This window comes from Myiozetetes cayanensis, unplaced genomic scaffold (assembly GCF_022539395.1).
Source record: "Myiozetetes cayanensis isolate MyiCay16 unplaced genomic scaffold, myiCay2020 scf1, whole genome shotgun sequence".
Classification (NCBI taxonomy): Eukaryota; Metazoa; Chordata; class Aves; order Passeriformes; family Tyrannidae; genus Myiozetetes; species Myiozetetes cayanensis.
This window is the reverse complement of record NW_026086604.1, coordinates 129,586,528-129,610,061: the sequence shown is the minus strand read 5'-3', so window position 1 is coordinate 129,610,061 and position 23,534 is coordinate 129,586,528. Positions and strand designations below refer to the sequence as shown.

The window sequence follows — 23,534 nt, the reverse complement described above, 5'->3', positions numbered from 1 at the left end:
AAAGGGCCGGAGCCAGAAGCTGCCGACGGTGCGGGGAAAACGGCGGCCTCCGGTCACGGGTGGTGCCATCGGGAGCCGAGGGACCACGCCGTCCAACCTCCCGCCTCTAGCCTTCCCCCCTCCATCGTGGTGGTACAGGCCGCCCGCCCCGAGGCGGCATTTCCTGCCCGCAGTGCTGCCTCGAGCCCGCCCGTGCCGGGAGGAGGAGGGGCCTTTCCCGGCGTCCGCCGGCGGGACGGGCTGTGGGTCCCTTGGGACGGGCGAGTCCGTAGGGGTGGGATGCGGGCGGGGAGTGCTGAGGGCGCCAGAGCTACTGGCGAAGGGGAGCGGGTTCAGGCCACCTGCGGCTCCCGGACACCAGCGGAGGGACACCCGCGGGAGGGCACGCCCGTGGACACCGCGGCTCCGCTGAGGAGGAGGAGGAGGCTGAGGCTGAGGAGGCTGCGGCGCGGAGCGAGCGGCCGCGGGCAGCGGGGCTGGGACCAGTCCCTGGCACACCGCGGGGACAGCGCTGCTCTGGGTCGGCTCCTCCCCGCTAAGGCACCAGGGAAGCTCTGAACAGGCTCACTGGTGAATCGGCTGAGTTGATGTCAGATGAGTTTAAAGTCACTCATTCATGATTTACCAGAAGACCACAAAGCTCAAACTCAGTAGTTCGTGAATATATATCACGTGTATCACAGAACGCATCCTTATATTTTCTCTTTTAGTACCGCAGCTTTCTCTTCAAAGTCTGAGCGCCTGTCCCTGTTCCCAAAGACACAAAACAGGAGTTCTGTTGGGTCTGTAGGTCCAAATTCAGCAGGAACTGGGGGAATGCCAGTGTGCCACTGGAGCAAGGGAGGCCTTTTGTGTTCAATCAGGGGCCACTCTGAAGGAGTGAAGCTGAAGGAAGCTGAAGCTGAAGGGCACCCAGCTTTGATCCAACATTCTCCTCCCGGCTGAAGGAACCAGTATAGCCCGTGGTTTGATCCCACTGACCAAGCTGAGATGGCCTTAGCTTGGTCTGGGCTGGACTGCCTGTTTGCAAAACATTAGAACTCCCTCATGGTGAGAGGTATTTAATTCTGTGCTCAAAAGGATGAGAAGTGAGTTTCTAGAGTCTGTATGACTGAAACAAATCTACAGATAGAGACCTGGAAGGGTAAATGGTCTACTGTCAGAATTTTGAATAATAAAAATAACATTTTATTTTCTATTTATTAACATAATTTCTGAATAAATTTATAAACTTGAGTAGGACCTCATTAATTAGAGCATGCTAATTTATAGTAAATTTTTCATTAAAAGTGAGTCACCCTTCTCAGCTTCTAAGTGATCCAGTAAACAAGACTTCCAGACAATATCTGTATGGCATATATTTGATTATTTAAGCACCAACTACACTTATAACTGTTAACAGTTGCCAGTGACATGAAAACAGGTACTGTGGTGTTCTTTGAAATTTAATAATCAATAGAGTTGCCAAATGAAAGAGTCAAAGCATTATTTAATACCTTCATCACTCAGGATAGCATATATGAAGCCCATTTTTTCAGGGCAGCTGAGAAACAAAGTCAAGAACCTGTCTAGCTTTTTGGCTTAATAAATGCATATCTCACATGAGTATTTGACTAAGTGTCTGCTGATATCAAACTGTGCAGTGGTCAAATAGTTTTACTCACCAGCCTTAATCACGTGCAGTGCAGGGTATTGGAGGCTCTGGGCTGAACTTTGTTAGAGTACATATATCAATGTCCGGGCAAGAAGCCTTCCTAATTAAAATAGGACCTAGGAACTGTGATAAAAAATATTAAAGAGTGGGAAGATTGAAAATAAATGGCAAAGAATATAAGTGATAAGATTTGAAGAGTTATACACTGATAAGCAAAACATCAAAAAGTGTATATATATTGCCAGTAGCTTAAAGATAATAGAAATGACTTTTTAACTGCTTCAGTGAGAAAAAAACAGATAAGATTCAGACCAGTGGGTAGGTGAAGATACTAAAATATACAACTGTAGCTGTGTAGAAAAGGAAGATGTGGTTCATAATTTGGGGTGGGTTTTTTTCTTGCTTTAACTCAGCAGAAATACCTGGTATTCCTCCGTTTGTAGCACTTCTACTGAGACTCATGGTAATGGTTGAATCATAGAATTGTTTACTTTGGAAAAGCTCTCTAGGAACATTGAGTCACACAGTTAACCCAACATGGCCAAGCCAACCACTAAACCGTGTCCCTCAGTGCCACTTCTACATGTCTTTAAATACTCCCAGGGATGGTGACTCAAATACTTTCATGGGCAACCTGTTCCAGTGCTCAACAACTGCTTCAGTGAAACTAAACCTCCCTGACACAACCTGAGATCATTTCCTCTCGTCCTATCATTTGTTACTTGCTAGAAGAAACTGACTCCTACTTCACTCCAACCTCTTTTCAGGTAGTTGTAGAGAGGGATGAGGTCCCCCCCTCAGCCTCCTTTTCTTCATGCTAAACACCCCGAGCTCCCTCAGCCTCTCCTTACAAGCCTTGTGCTCCAGACGAGCTTTGTTGCCCTTCTCTGGACATGCTCCAGCACTTCTATGTCTTTTTTTTTTTTGTAGCAGGGGCCCAAATGCACTGCACTCAGTAGTTGGCATTTGCAACATTATTTGTGTTTAAACGTACGTGAAAAAAAGAGCTAGGAGACAGATGTAACCAAAGAATGTATTTTATGTGGATTATTGGGTAGGCATTTTGTTTGCACTGATGCATTTGTTTATTCCTTATCTGAGGAAAAAGAAGGCTACAAAGGAAGGGTGTTTGAGAAGATTAATGAGTACACACTTGCTTTCTGAGGGGCTGCTGAGCTGTGTTAACCTTTTAAGTTATGATCAGATCATCGTATTGGAAATACACCAGTAGGAAATCTGTGTAGAATAAATATCTTCTGATTTTGTATATCTCAAAGAACATGTAATCCCTCTAGTGGGAAAATTGAAGTAAAACTAGTACTATTGTCTTGTGGTTTTTTGCTCTTGGGATTTTTGGGGGTTTGGTTTTTGTTTTGTTTTGTTTTTTGAGATAATTCAGTATATTTTCCTAAGAGAACACCTAAGTAAAATAATTTTGTTTAGAAAGCGAAAATTACATGCAGTCTCCCATTCCATAGCTTTTGCTGGATTCTTTGTAATAGGATTTTAAGAAGAAATTCCAAATGGAGCTACAGTTGTGGCATTACTGCCTTTAGCTCTGGTCACAATTCACATTCATCGTATGTGCCACAGTTCATCACTGGGAACAAAGACTACCATAAACCCACAACAAGTCACACACTGTCTGCTTGGCCATCTTTACTTCTGTCTCTCTGAGTCTGTGTCCATTTAACCTTGACAAGAGATCACACATGGTATGGAAATTTGGTCACCCTGACCTGAAAGCCTTGAGCTACATCATGCTGCCAGTTGCATTCCCATCTGGTGTAGTGGCTGGGAGCTTGGTGCTGGCATTCTGAGGTGTCATGCTTTCCTGGCAAGCCGGGTGTGGAATTCGTCCTTCCCAGAACTGCAATAAAATAAGCTAGGGAGGAAACAGGAAATTAAAGTATAAAGTTCTAATTTCTTGACATGTTTACTTAAGCACAACTGAGGGGATAAAGCCTTCTGAATAAGTATACTGCTTAAGGAAGGACAAGAAATAATCTTCTTACTCTTATAATTGCAATAACTTGAGAAGAGGCATAAATTTAAACAGTGTAAAAATAAATACAGTAAAAGTAAATATAGTAAATATAGTACAGACCAGACATTGTTAATATAATGCCTCACTTGGTGTCCAGTCCAGAAGGAATGGTGCTCTACTGTTCTGCTGCTGCTTCTTCTCTTTGACACCACCCTTTCATTTTCTTTACAGCCCATTATTTATGCTCAGTTCTGCAGCCAGTTACTCTGTACGTGATTTTCTTTAATAGTCAAGTTTTATGTTGGATTCATCACATGTGAATGAAAGGATAGAGGATAGAGGAAAGGCATTCCTGACACTTCATAGGTAAAAAGAGTATGTTGATCAAAATTTTCTATAGATTTAAATCATCCCATTTGAGCTACCTTCTGCAACCTTATCTGTCTTCCTTTTCACTCCCAGTTTCAACTTCTTTAATGGAGGGTTCAGTGGTGACCAACTTCCTTACTCCATAGTAATTCCCTTTGTTTCCTCTCTGTTCAGAATTGGGGAAATTCTTCATCATTTACTGAACATCAGCAAGAGTATTACTGAAGGCCCAAGAGAACTTTAACTGTGGATGGTACAGTTAGTGAAGTTTTGATATTGAGATTTTGGGACTAACAGCATTTATTCAATGCAGTACAATAACACAATTTACCACACCCATTTCATTATAAATACAAAAGTTTGTGCATTCCTCAGGCATGAGTTCTTTACAGAACAAAAGCTAAAATGCAGTTTTTCAGTAATGACAATAATTTCTTAGATCTGGTATGTTGCAGTCAGATGGTTCTTTCCCAAGATGATTAACCAAAGTTGTAATTACAATATAAAGATGTCTGATTATAACAGTGATACATGGCTGTGACTTGGAAAAGACATTTGCAATACTACTTACTTAGCATATACCTTTACAGCTGATCTTTTTAGTTTTACCATCCATGTACCTTATTTCAACACCTTCAATACCAAAAGCTTGGATAATTTAAAACAGATTGATGCAACTAAAGCAGGTCATGCAAGCTCCTTTAATCCTTTGGTTGAATAATGTGGGATCAGGATTCAGGTCTCTGGTTTTGCTGGGCAGAAGCCAGAATATGAAAATGAACTGTATATAAATGATTGCAGCACAAAACAAGTTCAGCAATAAGGCATCTGATTTCCTCTGTACACCACTGTTTGCAATCGTATGTGTCAGCATATATGTTCTGATAAAAATTAGAATATATATTATGCTACTTTACCTTCTGAAAGTCTAGGATTTGTCTGTACTGGCTGGATGAGAAGCATCATTTTGTAAAACTCTCAGATGCATATGGAAAGAAAGTGCTGTGAACCCTTATTCTTTTGAAGAGTGTCATGGGTATCCAGATACAAAAGGGGTATTCCTGGTTCCACTCCCTATTTTCTGAATGTAATTAAAAACCTAATGAAAAAATGGACAAATAGTCCAGAAGGCCAGGTCTGAAATGCGTAATCTGTGGGATAAAGTGTAATGATCTTACTTGTTTGTTCTCTTGATTAAATTTCCAGTTGCACAATGGCACATATGAGCTGAAACATATTGTTTTACAAAATTCCCTTGAGCTAGGATTTTGAAGGATGGCTTGTTTTTAGGTAGCCTGAAAGTAATTTCTGCAACTTGGTGGATGAACCCCTCAGCATTAGGAGTTATTTATGCAAATTAAAAAAAAAAAAAAAAAAAAGGGCATTGTACTAGCTGTTCTACCCACATTGTTCTGCAGTGAACTTAGTTGTACCAAGTGATCCAGTCAGAGGATTTAGGAATTATGCTCTTCACCTCTGGTGATAGGTGAGAAATTAGCTCCTAGCTGGTTAGTCAGCCATGGGACAGCACTTCTGGACAGAAAAACCACATGCAGAATATAGAAATGGTGTTTCAGGTGTCTGAATTCTATGATTGTCACCCGTTAGGTGCCTGATGTCCATTTGGGCTCTCATTTTTACCTTTTAGGTTTCTTGAGAATCTAGGCAGATAGTGTTTATTTTCTCCATGTCTAATGCTTGAACTGAGCTGACATTACTCCAGTGCTACCAGAATTCATTTTCTCTTGCTGATCTGTAATTTCCATTATCAATCACTGGTCAAATTACTGGGGAAATGTCTTGGGCTGGTTTGCGAGTCATACAGCAGAAGTGGCATGCAAATAAGCAACTTCAAGAAAATGAAGTTTGGGTTTTATTTACTTGTTTCTTTATGTGCCTCACTATCACCGAGGATGTAGTGGAGTTTTTAGCATTTGGGGGAATCACAAATTTCAACACACTGGGAGTGAAAGAGATGTGCCACACCCTGTGGGGGGAAGTCCCTTTCTCGATCATGATGTCTCCCCTCAGTGCCTGTTTTGGTTAATGCTTCTCTTACAGCATGGGGTGTGTGTTGGAAATGCCTCAAGTGTTGCAACACCCATCCCCAAGTGGTCAACATGAGATGTATTTGCGGTTCCTGTCACAAAATTTTATGATACTTGGTGCACCCTGAAAGCAATACCAGTGAACACAACATTTCTTCCTCCAGCTGTTTCTTTTGTAAATATGTTTTTCTCACATGTATAGTCCATGCTGTTTTTCTTGTTCCTCGTATTAACTTTTTTTCTCTTTTTGTTTAATTTCTCACAACCTTAATATAAGTTGCTAAAAAGCCTATTGCTGTCCTAAAAAGTGCCCACCAGATGTCACACTGGTACTTCTAATGCAGGCACATCAGCCCTTGCTTGGCTTCGTAAACTTTACCTGTTTTTTACCATATACAGATGTAAGTTCTGCCAAAGGTAGAAACAGAGTTTACCTAGATAAACCTCAAGTACTTGCTGCAGGTACTTAGATCTCAGGGATGATAATAGGAGCTGTAACATTCCTGAGCCAAAAGGAATGTGCCAAACTCCCTTTTTAAATATCTATCAGTGGTTTACGAGTTTATATATAGGTTTTCCTATTGAGAAAAACTTAACGTAGGCTTATGCATATATTTTTGGAAATCTAATCTGAAGTTTGGATATGCACATATCATTTACATATGTGAATGTTTGGATTTGATAGTTCTAAATAACTAGATTAGTTAAGCAGTGTAATTGCTAAAATTAGCTATAAATTTGCCACTTAAGGTATTCTATTTTGCCATATTTTATATGAATCAGGAAACATTTCTTCTCCCTTTGTTGGGGTTAAGAATGTTTTTGTCCACCCAGAAAGAGTGAGCTCTATCTACAAATGAGGTCATGATCAGTATAGTTGCTTCTTTTTTGTCCAGTCGTTTTGTAGCTGAATCATTTCATACATTGCTAATATGTACACCATAGGTCATTATTGCTTATTCTTTCAGTAAAATGATTAGAATTTTCAGGGAAATAAAATACAGGTTCTGCATCACCTCTTAATAAAAACATCCACATATGTTGTTTGAAACTATGTACAAGGCTTATGAGAAAGCAAAGGGATAAAGAAACCAGATGGGCTGTCAGTTGCTGTACTCTGTGCTCCAAAATGTTTAGGATTCTCCAATTTAATAAAAGCTACAGAACGTTACTTTTTTGTTGTTCTGATAACTGCATAATGTCATTAAGAACAATACTTACTTTTTTATAATAGACCTGTTCCAGGAATCTTTGCAGATGTTAATAATCACTTAGTATTTTCTATCTGTGTTATAGTGTTATGTGTTACAGTCAGGAATGAATTGGCCTTGAGCTGTCTAGTAGCACTCTGCAAATTTACAGCAAAGCTTTCTGATTTAATTTGAATTTTATTTAAGCAAAAGTTAGAGCAATTGGTTGGTGGCAGTAAACATTAAAAAAAAACACTCTGAATTTTGGAGCTGCTATCAGATGTGGGAACCCAGTCTGGATAAGCACAGGCATCTCCACACTCTTCTGGACTAGGGTACTTATACAACTCTGAGGATGTTCCCATCCTCTTCTGTTTCTGCTTTCATCCACAGGTTTTGTGTCTTTGTTCATTCCAGATGTTTTTCATCACCTTTTGTATTAGCAAATATCTAATAATGCCTTTCTGATAGTTTAGCTTAAGTACAATGCCTCCACATCTAACACTCTAAAGAATTGGCAGACTTTCACATACATATTTTACATTCATATTTCAAAAATTTGGTCAAAACTAGTGCACTCTTCATGTTTTAGCATGGAGGCTAATGAAAATATTGAAACTGGGAAAAACCCCTAAAAGGTGTAGTCTGATAAAACCACAAATATGTATTCAGGGCAGAGCCAACTGCGTAGTAGTTCTGGCACATAAGATGGTTTTGTGACAGCTCATGACCATCCTTATCTTGGATTTAAGGAGCCATGGTTCTTCTCTGGTAGTGGGCCTAGTGAGTCATACTTAGATAGTCCTATTTTGCACAGGAACTTACAATGGTTTTAAAGACTGAATCAGTCTTATGAAGCTCTTTGCTGAAAACCTACCTGGGAGCAGAGGTCACAGGTATCTATAGTCATGCTTGTAGAAGTAGCCAAGTTTTTTTACCTGAGTGGTAAATAAATCTGCTTCCTCTGGAGATTTTTGAGTGGAGGGAGAGGAGGGGTGGAGAATGAATATGGATTAAGTGCTTTATTTTGTTTCTCTCGTGAATAAAACCTGTCAGAAAGCTAAAGAAACTACCCTTTTCTCTCTGGAACACAATGTGGAGGCATGTTAAGGGATGTCCTTATCCTGGCTGAAAGATCTGGTTTTAAAAGTTGTCTTCAGTGTAGATATACACTAGGTATGAGTACTTTGCACCCAAAGAGAGGTACTTGATTTTCTTCTGCTGCAGTAGTTACAGCTGAGGATGTCAAGAGTGGTCAGATGCCTCTAGTTCCATGTGTATTTGAACAATAGCTCTTTACCTCCTTGTAGACAAGGCTTTTTTTTTTTTTTTTTTTCTCCTGGGAGCCTTTCCATTTATTTAATTTGTAAAATCTTTAGATAGTACTTCCATAATTCAACTAAGAACAGCATGAATATTCAACACATGTAATCTTATTTAAGCGTTTATTATGTCCAAGGTGGGGATTTATGGCACATTCCCAGAGTACATTAGCACTATACCTATTTCTAGTACTGTGATCCCTTTTCAGCTTGCTTTTCATGTCATATGTAACAGATTGAATTTAATTAGTCTATTTTATTACTGTATATTTTCTAAAACCTAAAGAACCCTACTTAGGAAGTTATTGCTATTGTATTTTCTGCTGAATTTATTCTTACTGTTTTTCCTGGCACCTCTCTGACAGAAAAAGTGTTTGGACTGATCACTGAAACTTCTCTCCAGATAGCTAAGGGGAAAATCCATGGCTCTTTATTTACACATGCTCTGTGCTTGTGCTAGATGACCTACTTAAGAAACTCTTCACTTTTTTTTTTTTCCTCATAACTGTGTGGGGAAAGAAGAAGATGAAACAGCATGACCATTTTTTCAATTGTTTTTAAGAAATCTCAGAAGAATAAATGAAAGGTATGCAGGTGGTAGCATTCACACATTCATTCCCATAATTTAGAGAACAAAAAGGATTTTGTGATGTAGTGTAACCTTTGGCACTACGCAGACAATTAACATTTAATCTAATGCTGTTGTCCATATGCTGAGCTTGGTGACTTAAGCTTAACTAAAGCATCTATGCTTGACCTGATGTTTGCAAGAGAGAATTCATCCATTCTAAAGAATACTCACCTGATACATGAGGATGACTTTTTTTCAGGTTTTTTGTCTTCAAGGCACATCCAGAAGGCTTTTATTGTAATTTGTATACCTTTATGTCTGAGATTTTTTTGTTGTATCTTTCTCATGCTGGGATAATGATATTTGATATTGGTGTTTTGTCTCTCTAATGGTTCTAATACTTCTCCTAACTCCAAGCATTTACAGCCTATTACTTTTCATGTTCTCTTTTTTAGAAAGGGAAGTTGTTAAGCGAGCAATATATTTTCTTATATCTGTTCTTTGAAAATAAGTACAGCAGCATCAAATGTCAAATACCTAAACTTGGGAAGAAATGAACAAGTTTCTTTGCTCTCAGCCTCTGGGCAGAGTGATTTAAGTAGAGTTTCAACTTTAAACCAAGCCAAAGCTTCCCAAGAACACCTGTGGTTTTATTTGAAGCTTATGTGATACTCCCTGTGTGCTTCTTTCATATCCACTGCTCTGTTAAACAATCCTGGAGTTGCATATATTTGTATACATTAAGTTTTTTCTGCTGTTTTGTAGAAGAGACAAGCTGCTTTCTCTCACTTCTCTAGTTACTGGATTATGACATCTCGTATGTAGAAAAGTGACGTGGGTACTTTTTATTGCATTCACTTCTAAATTTTTTTGTGTGAAATGAATCAATCAGATTCCTGTAGTCTATAAATACAAGAAATTTTTCCACATTCTTACACTATTTTTGGTGTAATGGAGATTTTTCCAGAGTCTTCATTGTCCCTTTCGCAGTGTGAAACAATATGTAGCCACTCAAGAGCAGTTGAGTAATTTCTCTTCTCTGTGCATTTGAAAATCACAAAAGCATATTAGAACTTTCTCCTGCCCTCTTTTTCCTACCCCCCTTAGAATTTTTGAACATGGTTCATAACCCTTTCTAGTTGACCCTCTGTGAATGGTTTTCAGCTGGAGCTTTCCAGGCTACATCTCCTTGGGCTGGAAGTGTGACATGGAGTCTCAGTCTTTTTTCCTCTATAGTCTCTTTCCTCAGAGCTGAATTCAATGAGGCTATGGCTGAAAATGCACTGTCCATTGAATTGTTTCCATCTGTCTCTGTCCTCATTGTGCATAAGTTCCAGGGTAATATAGTTTGCACATTTCCTCAGCAGTGATTTTATGTTTGTTGAGACTTCTTATGTGTAATAGTAGGTCTGCCACTAATTCCTGAGAAACTCCCTGAAAACCAGCTTATGTGGTAGTTGTTGTCCATATGAATTTACCAGAGTAGGTTACAAAAACTGTAATCCTGCAGGTAAAATCCTTGCTTGTTTTCACAGTGCTATTAACAAACATTTATTAGCATTTGTTTGGGGGGGAGGGGGCTGGTGAAATTATAGTCAAGTTTGAGATTGTTCATGGTGGCTGTTAGTATTTTTAGTTTTTTATTTTATTAGGGTTTTTTTAAATTAAAAAAAAAAGTTGCAGTTGGAAATACCTCAAATTTTTCATTATCATCACCAAGAAGTTTCAGTGCATGGTTGAATTTCCACATATGCAGTAGGACCAGTAGGATTTATATTCCTCTATATCTATATTTGTATCTATATATTACACTTTTTCTTCGTATCCCTGGGCTTCCTCTCTGGAGTAATCTGTATGTTCCATATATTGCCACCATTCTGGACACTTCAGATAAGTCATGGAAATCGTAAGTTATGTTGGCTGAATACTACAGTTAAAAAAAATCCAACCTGTATATTGAAGCGAGGGTAATCAGCTGTCAAAATAATTTGCCAAAAGTTGTGGTGAGCTCTCTAACGTTTAAATCAAGTTCAGCAGTTCTTTCAGAATATCTCTAATGCAGCCTGTTTTAATGGATTACCTGCCAGCAATAACAAATGGTAGCTAGGATAAAACTACATGTTGTCAGGAAGCTTAAACTTTACAGCAATCTGTATTACTGTTGGAAAATTTGTAGCAGGTCTGTGAACCGAAAAATATGACAACTCCTGATAATTCAGGAAGGAATTAATTTAGGCACTGTCTGCAGCTCATGTTCTGCAGGAAGAGAGAATAGCTAATCACAAGGTTGCCTTCTGGCTTTTTAATCTCTAAAGCTCCTCGTAATTAGAGAACTATCCTTAGCTCCAGGAAACCTGCATCCAATTCCTCTCCTTCCTCTGACTTCCTGTGTGATGTTTTATGAGTCACTGACACAGGGATCATTAAAGAAACTTGGGATATGTCTGTGATGACAGCTAAGTGTGAATCTAAGTGTCAGCTTCTTTGTAAAAGACAAGGAAGACAGCTTTGCCGGGAAACATGGGTTTGTGTTTGAAGAAGAGATGTTAGAAGTTATTGAGTGATGCTTGTGTATTTGGTATTGTTCCAAGTCAGTCCCTTCACCCTTCTCAGACTTCTGTAACTGGACAGGGGATATACCTCAGGTCCTGTCAAGATTTGGTATCCTAAGTTGTTGGGTTTATTTATCTCAACAATGTCCAGGCAGGCTTGGTAGTAAAACCAGACTGGAGTTTCTGTCATGTGATTTGAGGCTTGACATTTAGACCAATCCAATTAAAGATGGGATTTGATTTTCAATCTTTGCTTATGAGGTTGGAAACCAGAAGCTACAAGCAAAACAAACAAACTATAATCCTGTATGTATTTAACATAATCCCCTGCAATTGTTTCTGCACCCATCTCCTGTGATTGCCTGGGCTGGTTCTCAGGGACATGGGCACTGCATCTGTCCTCTTCCTGGGCTCCCAAAGCTCAGGTTCATCTCTAGACAAGTGGAAAGGGGAAAGGACTACCCTTCCAGCTACCTCTTCAGGTTCTGCTCACCCTGTCCAACTCTCACTTGTCTTCTTCATTGAGTACTGGAGGCTTTTCTTTAGTTCAAATTTTCATGCTTCCTTAATGGTTTACCCTTTCTTTGGTGAGATCCTGAAGATTTTACTTCTTTATTGATAAAATTAAGATGATGGTGTCCCACATTGAAACAGAGCAGTCCATTAAGCAGTCTCCATCCTGAGTCGGGACAGTTGGACGATGGCACTTCTCATTCTTTTACCCCAAGGAAACTGTTTTTCCAACCATATTCAATACTGAGACATGCCAGTCCTGTGCCTGGGTTTGCTGCACACCTGGGTTTGCTACTGCTGTTGCTCAACAGTGAGTGGCGTGGGGTGGAGTGGTAACCATCTTTGGAAAGGTTGTTGTAAAGGATGAGAAGCAGATTTGTACCCATTTGACTGGGGAGAGAAGCCTATGGAGGGATCCTAAAGGATAATTCGAACTCCAGGGCTGCCAAGGTCAAACTCATCCTTTAATTCTTTATAAGGTGCTGAAATAATTGGTACCATGCAATCAAAAATGCATGACATTTTTTGTCATGGAGCCAGTAGAAAAGAAGAAAACCAGCTTTTTCTTTCCTTCTCTCTCACTTCCTCATTCTAATAAATTTTTCACTTTTGTTCCATATACCTTTCTCCAGAATATTTTGTTAAAAATACCTTTGTCCTTTGATGCCAACACTCTATCATATATAATGTGTCCCAAACATGCCTTTTTTGGGACATTCTGGTTTGGTCTGGTGATGTTCAACCACTTGTGTGCTATAATGATTAGCATATTACTATAACTTGACTTTTTTCATTTTTCATTTCTCTCTTTCTGAAGGCTCTAAAGAAAGGATTATAAAGACTACTCTTTATCATCTTCCATAAAACTGGGGACAAAAAAAATTAATGGGTAATAAACTAGGAAAGGCCTATGCACTGATGTTTAATAGCTTGAGACTACTGAGTGCAGTTAAGCTTTTCCTAGTTTAAATCTGAGCAAGTGAGAAGATAAGTAAGCACAATAAGGGGCTGTATTTCAAATAATAAGCAAATCTGGATGTAGAAGCAAAAACAAAGACAGGAATAAAGGGTGATGTGAAGCCATATGAACAAATATTACCACCCCTTCTGGTCTGCAGCATTTGGAGGCATTAGCTAAATTTTATACAGTTCTCTGAGGTTTGTGCATGTCCTCTTAAGGTCCTACAGTGTATTTTTCTTGTAGCACTGAGGTTCCTTGTAATAAAATAATGTGTTGGGGTCCAGTCTTGTCAGAGCTAATATTTATGTCTATTCTGTATTTGTAGATTCAAGAACATTCAATTAAGACAATGTGCAAGAATAAGAGATGTGCAGTTTTTTCATGGTGATAGATAAAATAATTACATCTTGATGAATGTCAGCTTCTTTTAGGGAGTGAACCTTTCATGTTAAGGTCAGGAATTAGTGATAGAAATGGAGATCCACAACAAAATGTATAATACAGAGAAAAGAAAAAAATCTCTGCAGGAGAGAAAAACTTCCATAGTGTTTGGGAAAGCCATATTTAACCTATTATGGGAAAACTGGATGCTTACTAAATACGTTAATTGCAGTATGGAAAAGCAGCCGAACATTAGTTACATAGCTACTGCAAGTGTTCATGCTATTCACTAGTTCTTTTTTTGGACTAGTGAATCCAACATACTCAAACCAGTGTTTGAAACAAAAGATGCTCTTGTAAAATCTTGTGTCTGAGGAGGTTACAAGAGCAAGCTACAAAGACCTGACATACGGCAAAAAAGGAGCTTTGTAGACTGGGTCATGAAGCCTCATGTCTTGGAGTGAGAGGTGACTGTTAGATAAGGCAGAGAAGCCTGGCAGAAGGTCGTGCTGCAGAACAAAAATAAGTTGCAGATCTCAGGACTTGCAGTGCAGTGTGGTGGAACTAAAGGGAATTGCTCAGATCTCAGTGGTTCAGGTTCCAGCAGTGTCAGCTGTGTCAGTCAGATGGTGTCAGCTCCATCCCCTGAGGCCAGCATGTATCTGACATCCCATTCTGTTTCAAGCAAGTCTAATTAATTCACTAATAAGTGAACATTTTGGTTGAAATAGATATTCCCTGGGTATAACAAAAAGGCAAAGAAAGTGAAGTTAGCCATATCATGAAGGATGTAGAGGTTTACACACCATGTTGTCTATCCCACTATGCAGTGGTGCATCAGAATAAAACTTTTTTAAGCAATGAAATCAAAACTTAATTATTATTGTGACAATATCCACGTGACCACTTATTTAAAAAGCTGTGATTTTTATTTTCCAAGTGTTGACTCTGATTTAAAAGTGGATCTAATAATCAGTGCTTTATTCCTGCAAGAATTCTTAGAATGGCATTTTATACATATATATATATATGGTCATAAAAGCTCTTCATGGTTTCTGGGTACCATATGGAAAATATCTTTTCTAAAATTCCTTTCATGATCCTTCTGATCTCCTTTTTGACCAGGCTTTGTCAGTACATAAAAGAAAAAAAAAATACCAAGAGCTGAACCATGAGCAATGTATACAAGCTAGCAACAGTTTCTGAGGCACTGGTTATATTTTTCAAAATACTGCCATTGAATACTTTAATTGTCATGTACGATTACTGAAGGAATTGATTTTCTCTACCCTGTTCAAGAAGTAAATATGTAAATTTTTAAAACAAATACTCCCCAGCTGCCCAAGAATAACAGGATATGAAATCCTTCACTCCGTCTGGAAAAACAAGTGCTGATGAGGATCTGACCTATTACCTACCCAAATCAACAAAGCACGTGCTGCTGAGTTCAGATGCAAGGGCTCTGGGTCTTCTCCTGAGAGCTGCTGCACACACTCCGTGTAAGCAAACAGCATTGCCTCCTCAGTTTGTACACAGCAGATACTGGCACTTTATCCTTGGAGCAAACAGCAAATTACTAATTATACCCAGCCACTTAGCACTTCCAGTACATCTCGGCCTGTGTTTTCACTTAGCAAAGCAGTGAGATATCCATCCCCAAAGAGTTTCTCTTGTCTTTCCTGCAGGAGCGACAGTCCTGTGGGTGTTGGAGACTGTGGTTTAGATGTCAGTGAGTGTACAAGGCGGTGTTCACTCAGGCCAGTGTTACTTTGCACTGGTTCTCAGTGAGGGTAAAGATGACCTGGTTGGGCCTGTGGTTCTCCTTAACGCAAGGCACTCAGAAACATGCAAGAGCCTGTTCACTGGACAGAAAAGATGCAGAGCATAGCTTTTAAATGGGTAGGACTTGCCATGGCTGTTGGAGTTTAAACTCCAACCCACTGACTGAACTGTGAGAGAGGAAGGCTAGGTTTTAGATCGGGTTTAGATAGGTAGAACCCCAAAAATAGATCCTTTAAAAACTGATATAAAACCCCAGTGTGTGTCAGCCCCTTGGAACTGTTGTTACTCGTAATAATATAAATATCAAGTAACTGTGTCACCGAGACTAGAATTTGCCCCCAAAATTGCAAATCTAGAGCATAATAGCTGAGGCTACTGCTACTTATTTTCTACTCTGTCTGTCCCTTTCTCTTTTACCTATATACACACACACAAATTCTCTCTTGTTCTGTCTTGTTTTCCTTCTCTCTGCTGCTTCTACCCCTCCCTTCTCTGGGGAGCTGTAAAGGTGTTACAGCATCCTCACAACAGTGTTGTCATTAGGCCCTTTGAGCTATACCTGATCCCTTCTACAGGAAAGGATTCTGTAAGATTAATGTGGAAAATCATTGAAGGAAACTTGAAATGTAGTACTACTCCATCATGGCACAGGTCAAGGAAAACTTCTGTAAAGACTTGTATCAATACATGCATATCAGTTTAGGACAAGTATAACATATGGACCTGTGGTGTTTAGTGAGAGTACTTGGTGCCAGAATCATTTCTAAGAAATCTGGCTCTGTCACTTGCTGATTTCCCAAACTCCTTTACCATTCTTTTGGGTATTAAGAACAGATTGTTTCTGGGCCAGAGGATCACGTGAAAAGGGGATGTGTGTCTAGAATGAAAGACTCCACTGTTGAGAAATGTTTGGAGAAGTATCATTCAGATAGGTTTGTTAGTTTGTTTGTTTGTTTGTTTGTCTGTGTGGGGTTTTTTATTATTTTTTTTAAGCTGCTTGATAATGCTTGTTTTAAAGCACAGTTATCTATACTAGTTAGCATGCTCATACTTTCATAAGTATGAATATTCTTTGTATGGACAGGGAGGAGAACAACAGAAAAGTAAAAGAACAGTTAGCAATTATCTTCCTATAAAAACAAACACATTTTGCATTTTCTTTATTGTCCAATCCAAAGGACACTGTTGGATCCTCTGTTTGTAATTTAAGAGGAAGTTACCATCCCAGCTGTATCCTGTTTTTCCACAACATCCTCAGACCACTTGGTTGACTAAGCAAAGATCTGCTGAGCACCCAAGAAGAAAAGATCAGGGAAAGTGAGTCCAGGCAGCTGGCTGAAGGCAGGACCCCATTTTATTCTTTGTCCTGAGGCTTTCCAAAATCTTTGTACAACTGAGCACACCAGCAGCTGCATCACAGCAAAAGAGGTTCCAGAAGTGATAGCAAAGCTCAACAGTATAAAAAAAAAAATCTTTATTGTCTTTAAAATATGTGTATTTTCATTGAATATTTGTAATATAACATTGAAAGATTAATTTTTTTAAATACCAACAATATTATCTTCATGAGATATAACTATGATGTATAATACAACCCCCTCATACAGAAAGGATTTTCCTTCAGTTTCTTTCCTTACAACTCACTGCTTACATAAAAGATCACAGATCATTTTTTGCCTATACTTGAGAAGCGTGGGCTTGTGAGCACTTCTCATATCTCTCTGCCATTTTGATCTTTCCTCCTTCCCCTTGCCCACGAATTTGTGGTACAGACGTACAAGCAAAGATTCAGCAGTCCTTGACCCATACCCTTTGAATGTCATTGTACATAAACAAAACAAATCTTACTCAACTATTCCTAAGGTATGAACATAGATCTCTTTGGATCAGATGTTAATGGAGGATAGACTAATGCTAGGAGGAAGAGGCAGTTCTTTTAGTACGGGTGGATGCTGGGGGTGGAAACAGGGAAATGTGTGGAAACACATGCAGGTGTGTATGGATCTCTGTGGATGTGTGAAGGTGCATGTAGACCTGAGTCCCAAAAGGCAGGATAGGGAAGAGGAGCAGATGCTGTCTTAACAGCAAAGGTTACTGTGGATCTGCCCAGCTCTGGAGCAGGTCTGGAGCTACAGAGGAGGGACAGGGTTCACCATTTACTTCTCACATACCCTTCTTAGAAATGGAGAGTAAACAGGCAAGGGGGAATATATAGAGCAGAAAAGAGGGCCTGGACCTGTGTGAAAAACTGCCTGGGGTGTAGAAAATCAATTGCCTTATTTGATTTGTATTTTAAGCTTGTCATTGGGGTAACTTTGTTTTACACAGGGCCTGGCCAAGTTTTTCACTTTTTCTCTCCCTCTCCAGGTAGAGCAGGCTCAAGACTTCATTTTTATGTGCTCTTCATAATATTTTTTTTTGATGATACAGTTTAGTCTCATTATACAGCAGACTTGTTTTTAATGTAATTTGATTGTTCCGAGTATTTGGGATTCCTCTCCCATCCCTGTCGAATTTGTGTCAGAGGTTTGTCCACACAAGGAAATATCAGCACAAATTTGACAACCAGTACAGTACATGGCACAACGAGGGAGAGCATATAGATGTTTGGAAGATACCATTTGTATGCTGATGGGCTCAGGAACCATTTTCCACCATAAACCAGCGTGTGCGCAGTACACAAAATCAGTGTCACATATCCCAGTTTGGACTAGGAGAAAATGAAAGAAAGGAAGAAAGAAAGAAGGAAAGAAGTGGGGGTTAAAACAGTAAATTAAAATAGAACAAATGCAATTTTAAGAACACAGTAAGATTTATGGCATATGCCAATTTGAGGACTGGTGAAATGAAACTATTTTATATAAAGGCTATTATTGTTTTTAATAAAGATTAATTCAAGTGGATATGGGGGAAACAAAGTTTTTTCTTCTTCTCTGTCAATATCAATGATAATTTTTCCTGGCTCACACATATTCCCTAGTAGCTGTCATATTTGTGAAAAAGCAGAGAAAGTGCTGACATTTAGTGGAGAGATCCAAGATTTTTTATGCTCTAGTGCTGCCCATCCAGAAGTACCATGCTGTGCAAGTTTTTGCTTGATAAAACATTCATTGATAGTAATTTCCCCTTCACTTGTCCCCTCTCCCATCCAGCTCAGCTCCTACAGAGGCATGGCAGCTTGCACCAAACTTCCTCGTAAAGGAGGGCTTAGATAATAGTGAGGGCAGCCTGTTTATAGGCACATCAGTTTTTACACTCTGCGGAAATTGCAGATTCTCTTTAGATGCTTGGCACTGAGAGGATTCGAGTTATAAAGTAATTTTTCAAATCCCTTTTAACCAAATTATCTTGTAAACCAACAAAATTATCCCAATAAATGGCTAAATTATTTTGCTACTTAGTGTAATTGTGGAATTTGATGTCAAAGTCATTTGATGTTAGTCATTTTGGAGCTCACATCTTCCCAGCTTTCTCTTGTTTATGCAGTAATCCCAGTTGCACCACGAGCAGCCATCAGAGCAGTTGTGGGTTTCTACAGGTAAGCTCTATGGCCGTGCAGATTTTTTTTTTCACTGTCTGATCATGGAGAGTACACACATCACATTTGGAGATAATAATGGAGGAAAGCTCTAATTCTCTGGTATATAGTTTATAAGGAAAGAAGGTTTTTCTAGAAGTCATTTTCTTACCTGTACAAATCGAAATTCTCGCCAGTTGACACTGTTGCTGACTGAAGGCAAGGAGGTTATTCCCACAAGAACAAAGAAAAAAAGTCCTAAAATTCCCAAAGCCAAGTAAGAGTCACTAAGCCAGGCATTAGTGGTGTCGAGTGGTTCTGTTTTATTGTTTAGTACCTGAAGAAAAGAAGACCAGGTATACTTTAGTGATAGCAGTTTTAGGATCAATAATCAGAAAAAAACATTCTAAGATAACTAGGAGATAAATGCTATACATTAACTCTCTGAAAATCATTGGAGATTTACTTTGAATGCCTGGTCAAGAAGGAGGCATTATATTACATGTTGTTTCCATGTACCTGTAATTGTGGTATATGTTTTACATTTCTGTACACCTACCCTTGAGGGCAGATATGTGATCCTTTCTTATTAAGTAAAATCAGAAAGTAAAAATATATTCTATATATTTTTAAATATATATTTTTAAATATTCTTAAAGGTATATGGAGAAATAGGGAAATATGCTTCTTTAAAGTACTCTTAAAGTTTATATTTTCCCTGATTATTTTATTAATATGTCAACTATCTAGCAGGAAGACTGGGGCCAGAATTCCCCTCAGCTCAACATAATACCAATAAACTTTAGATATACCAGTGATTAAAAGGAACACAGAAACTAGGAATATGACCTTATTGTAAAGATCATTAGGCTGTCCACATGGATTTCTGAAGCCCAAGATATAAGGCAGTATTTATAACAAGGCCAGAAGAAAGACATAGGGCAGGAAACAAAACTCACCTGGGAGATGATTGCTTTGCTGGTTCTCCATTTTACGAAGGAGCGAATCGGACTAACAAGAGTGAACACAGCATGCAAAGAAGCAAATGCCAAGGCTATTAGCCCAAGTTGTTTCCTACACAGCATCCATTTGTCCAGCCAGTCTGGAAAACGGCGGTATTTGGTACCTCTATATAACTGAATAATTGCAGCAAGTACACCAGGAAGATAAACCAAGCCAAGAAGAATGAGTGCCATTACAGGGCAGATCCGATTTGGAATGGTAATTGCAATAAAAAATGAAAAGTTATTTTTTTCATATACATAAGTGTAAATCACATCAAGAGCCAAACAGTAGAAGAAGAAGAATACAGTTAGGCCAAGGGACAAAAAGACGGGAAACTTCCACATCGGAAAGAGCTGCAGAGGGTAATTTTCTATTTCCTGAGCAGCCAAGAGGGATCCCTGATCTAGTGGAGTGAGACCCAGTGCACGAACAATATTCATCACCATTTGTTTAGCTTCCATGTCATCTCCACAGACAAACACCTGCAGCCAAAAACAAACAGAAGTTTTATTTTGAGAGATTTTTGTGACATTCTCTACTGCCATCCCAGTCGTGGATATGGACAATGAGCACAAGCCTCCTAGGCTGCTTGTTGGCTTCCCTGCTGACCTTTATTAATAAAGGGCAAAAAGTAGCCTATAGGTACATTTTGGCCAACCAGTCCAAGAGTTTTGAATATGATTTTTTAGTTTGGGGAAGGACGTAGTTTCAAGTGGCAACATTTTATATCTGGAAACAATGATGTATAATATGCTTAGTACAAGTCTTTGCATAGAATATTTGACCTTTGGTTTAGCCAAAACCATTTATCTGGCAGCAGAAAGCAAAACTAGTAATGGTTTGAGTAGCTGGGTGATTTCATGCATTGTACAAGAGCACTGTCCCTCAAAGTGGCAGAAAACACCGTAATAATAAATGATTTTTCTTCAAATAAGCTGCCATTTTTCTTCCTATGCGCAGCTCTGTGCTTGCTGGCCTGTGGTTAAGGAACAGGTTAAAATGGTTTGCACACACTGATATGTTAAACTTAGGTGGTGATAGATTCTAATTCAGAAAATTTTAGTAATTTATTCATCTTCTAGCTCACTTCTGTTGCCCATACTCATTGGCCTATCATATACCTTGCCTCCCTGTTTTTTCTTTTTTTTCATTTTATTCTTGCTTCATTGTATTCCTCCTATCTCCTTTCTGTTTAATTTTACAACCCCTATGAACAACTGATGCAACCCTCATGTTCTCCTGATTTGCTGTCTCTCTCTTTGTAGCTCTGCCATCTTTCTTTCCTTGCTTGTCTAGTGTCTCTAAAACACTGAGTTCAGAGGCAAGCTATTGATATTCCTTGTCATGCCATATTATGAACCCAAAGGAAATTTAACTCAAATTATTTTGAAATGGAGGATTATAGAGAAAAATACCATTTCAACCCTCTCTGATTCCTATGTCCCATGTGTATTTTGTCTGGCTAATACGAAGTCATACAGTGAATAACTGTGACAAAGGAAATCCCTGTAGCTCAGACCTACCTGCCGACTTGCATCCAACGCGCCCGACTGCAAGGCCCAGGCTGACACAGTGTTAAAGGCTTTCACAACCCTGGCTCCTGGCAGCAGCTGAGCAAGGTACTCTGCATTGGATTCAGGATACTGGTTTAATTTTAGGTTGTTGCTTATGTCCACCACGACTTTTCCACGGAGAATTTCTGCTAGAGGTGTAAGGAAGTTGTAATGTTGCCTCTGGATTGCTATAATGATGATGGCAGCTTTCTGTGCTGCCTCTGCGTGGCTCAGCACCTCTGCATCCTTGGGGATCAGGTTTGATATCTGGGTGCTCCGACTTCCATACACCACAGGGTAGCCACACTGAATCATTTTATGCCCCAGAGCTCGTCCAAAATCACCAGTTCCAAATATGCACACTGTCTCTCTTTTGTTAGAAGTGTTAGGAGCCAAGGCCATCATGTTGGAAGAATTTGTATTCATCTGTTAAAAAAAAAAAAAAGTAATAGGAACAAACTAAGCAAAACATGAATCTCTTGAAGATGAAAGGCTAGTATCCACTCTGGATGTACAACTCTCAGAAATCTAAGAGTTTTCTTGCTGCTTAATATGATTCCTGCACACTCTTCTGAATACGCACTCTCAGAAGATTTCTGTGCAGCTTTTAAAAAAATGGTCTGAATACTCACTTCTCCACCTCTCATATGGCACTCCCTTTTCAATCCATTTTATGGATTTTAACATTCAGCTGAACTGTTGCAGTTTTCCTCTCTCAAAGGGAAAACAGGAGGAAAAGACATTGGAGCACAGAGAGTAAGGGTAGCGCACATTTCAGAGTAATTTCTGCTTACATATGCTATGGAAAAACATTGAGGAGGAGTGTGTTTCTAATTATATTAGAACCTGGAAGGTGTTTTTTAGAATACTTGAATGAGAGACATTATAAAAGATAGCTGTAAAACTACCTGTTGTCCTTAATATTTCCTTAATGCAACTAGTCAGTGCCAGTTTGTTTTATTGTTCTACAATTTTCTAAAGAACGTTCCATGAAGCATTTGGACAGTGGACTTGGAATATTTCATGTTGAACACAGATTTATGTATTACATATAATAAAATTCTCTTTGAAATTTTTATCTATCTTTATCACTGTACCTGGCATATTCCAAGCCTTTAATGTATTATCCATGCAATAGCAGTCTGTGTGTTCTGCACTTGCAGAGTGAGACTCATGATACAAATACAGAATCAAAAAGGTCTGCTCCAGAGGTCTTGCAGTAGGTCCACATGCTGTTTTCCCTTTACAAAAGGTGAAGTCAGATAAGAGCTCCAAGAAGAGACCCTGAGAGACCCCTCTCTTGAACTGGCCGTCAATTTGGTGCTTAGAACAGCAGTTTAATTTGCAGGAGCCCTGATTCTAATTTTTCACTGTATCACAGGTAACTGTTTTAATTAGAGCTGTGGGAATAACAGATATTCCAATTTGTAGGAAAGAAATGCATGAAATTGTTAGCTAAACACAAAACAACTGCTTTGCTTCTACTATTTATGAACCTTTTGCATACATTCTTCTGTGAAGCACCATTCAGAATGCTGCAATTTAAACATACTGCCATTTAAAATCCCTGAGATGATGTTCTTCACTTTCTTTTGTAATTTTCTCTAGCCAGAACAGGTTTTGCTTTTTAACAATCTGTAATGATTTTAAATTGTTTAACCCAAACCTTGCATATATTTGGTGAATAAAAAATCAAGCCTGAACTTCCCCCTACGCTACCATGACCTAGAGATAAGTCAAGGATACAAACATCCATGGCCTATGCTGTAGGGTGTAAGCCTTGCTAGTGAGATGGACACATAAATGCTTACTCTGAGAATCATATATGAAGATTTTGGCTTGCAGTACCTCTGTGTGTAGATATGTAGCCCTCAGTTGGCATCTGCCCTGCTCAGCACCATTCTTGCAATGAGCTGTGGGAGTCTGTCATTTAGGGAGCTGCCAACAGAGCTGCTTTTGGTCATTAGGGGAAGGTGTGGATTCAGGCAGAAAAGTGCCTGAGTATCTGCATGCTGGAGAATCTGTGTGGCTTGAGCAGGTCCTTTGGAGGCTTTGCAGCACAGCAAGGTGTTCACCCCAGCTCTGCTGAAGCTGCAGTCCCAGCTATGCATGTACACATCAAGTAGCAC

The 23,534-nt window shown here is 39.2% G+C and overlaps 1 protein-coding gene across 1 annotated transcript; it reads right to left on the bottom strand.

Annotated features, from left to right (window-relative positions):
• Nucleotides 1–17,770: 17,770 nt before the first annotated feature.
• STEAP4 (STEAP4 metalloreductase) lies at nt 17,771–21,831 on the bottom strand. The gene is made up of 4 exons (XM_050324164.1): nt 21,376–21,831; nt 19,807–20,334; nt 19,020–19,184; nt 17,771–18,040 (listed from the first exon to the last, which is right to left on the bottom strand). The coding sequence occupies exons 1-4, from the start codon at nt 21,829–21,831 to the stop codon at nt 17,771–17,773; spliced, it is 1,419 nt and encodes a 472-aa protein (XP_050180121.1).
• Between the last annotated feature and the right edge of the window lie 1,703 nt (nt 21,832–23,534).

Coding starts and splice junctions, on each gene's coding strand:
- STEAP4 (XM_050324164.1), bottom strand. CDS start 21,831: ATGAATACAAATTCTTCCAACATGATGGCCTTGGCTCCTAACACTTCT. Junction 20,335..21,375: donor CGTTGGATGCAAGTCGGCAG/GTAGGTCTGAGC, acceptor TTTTGGCTGCAG/GTGTTTGTCTGTGGAGATGA. Junction 19,185..19,806: donor GCAAAGCAATCATCTCCCAG/GTGAGTTTTGTT, acceptor TCTTTTCTTCAG/GTACTAAACAATAAAACAGA.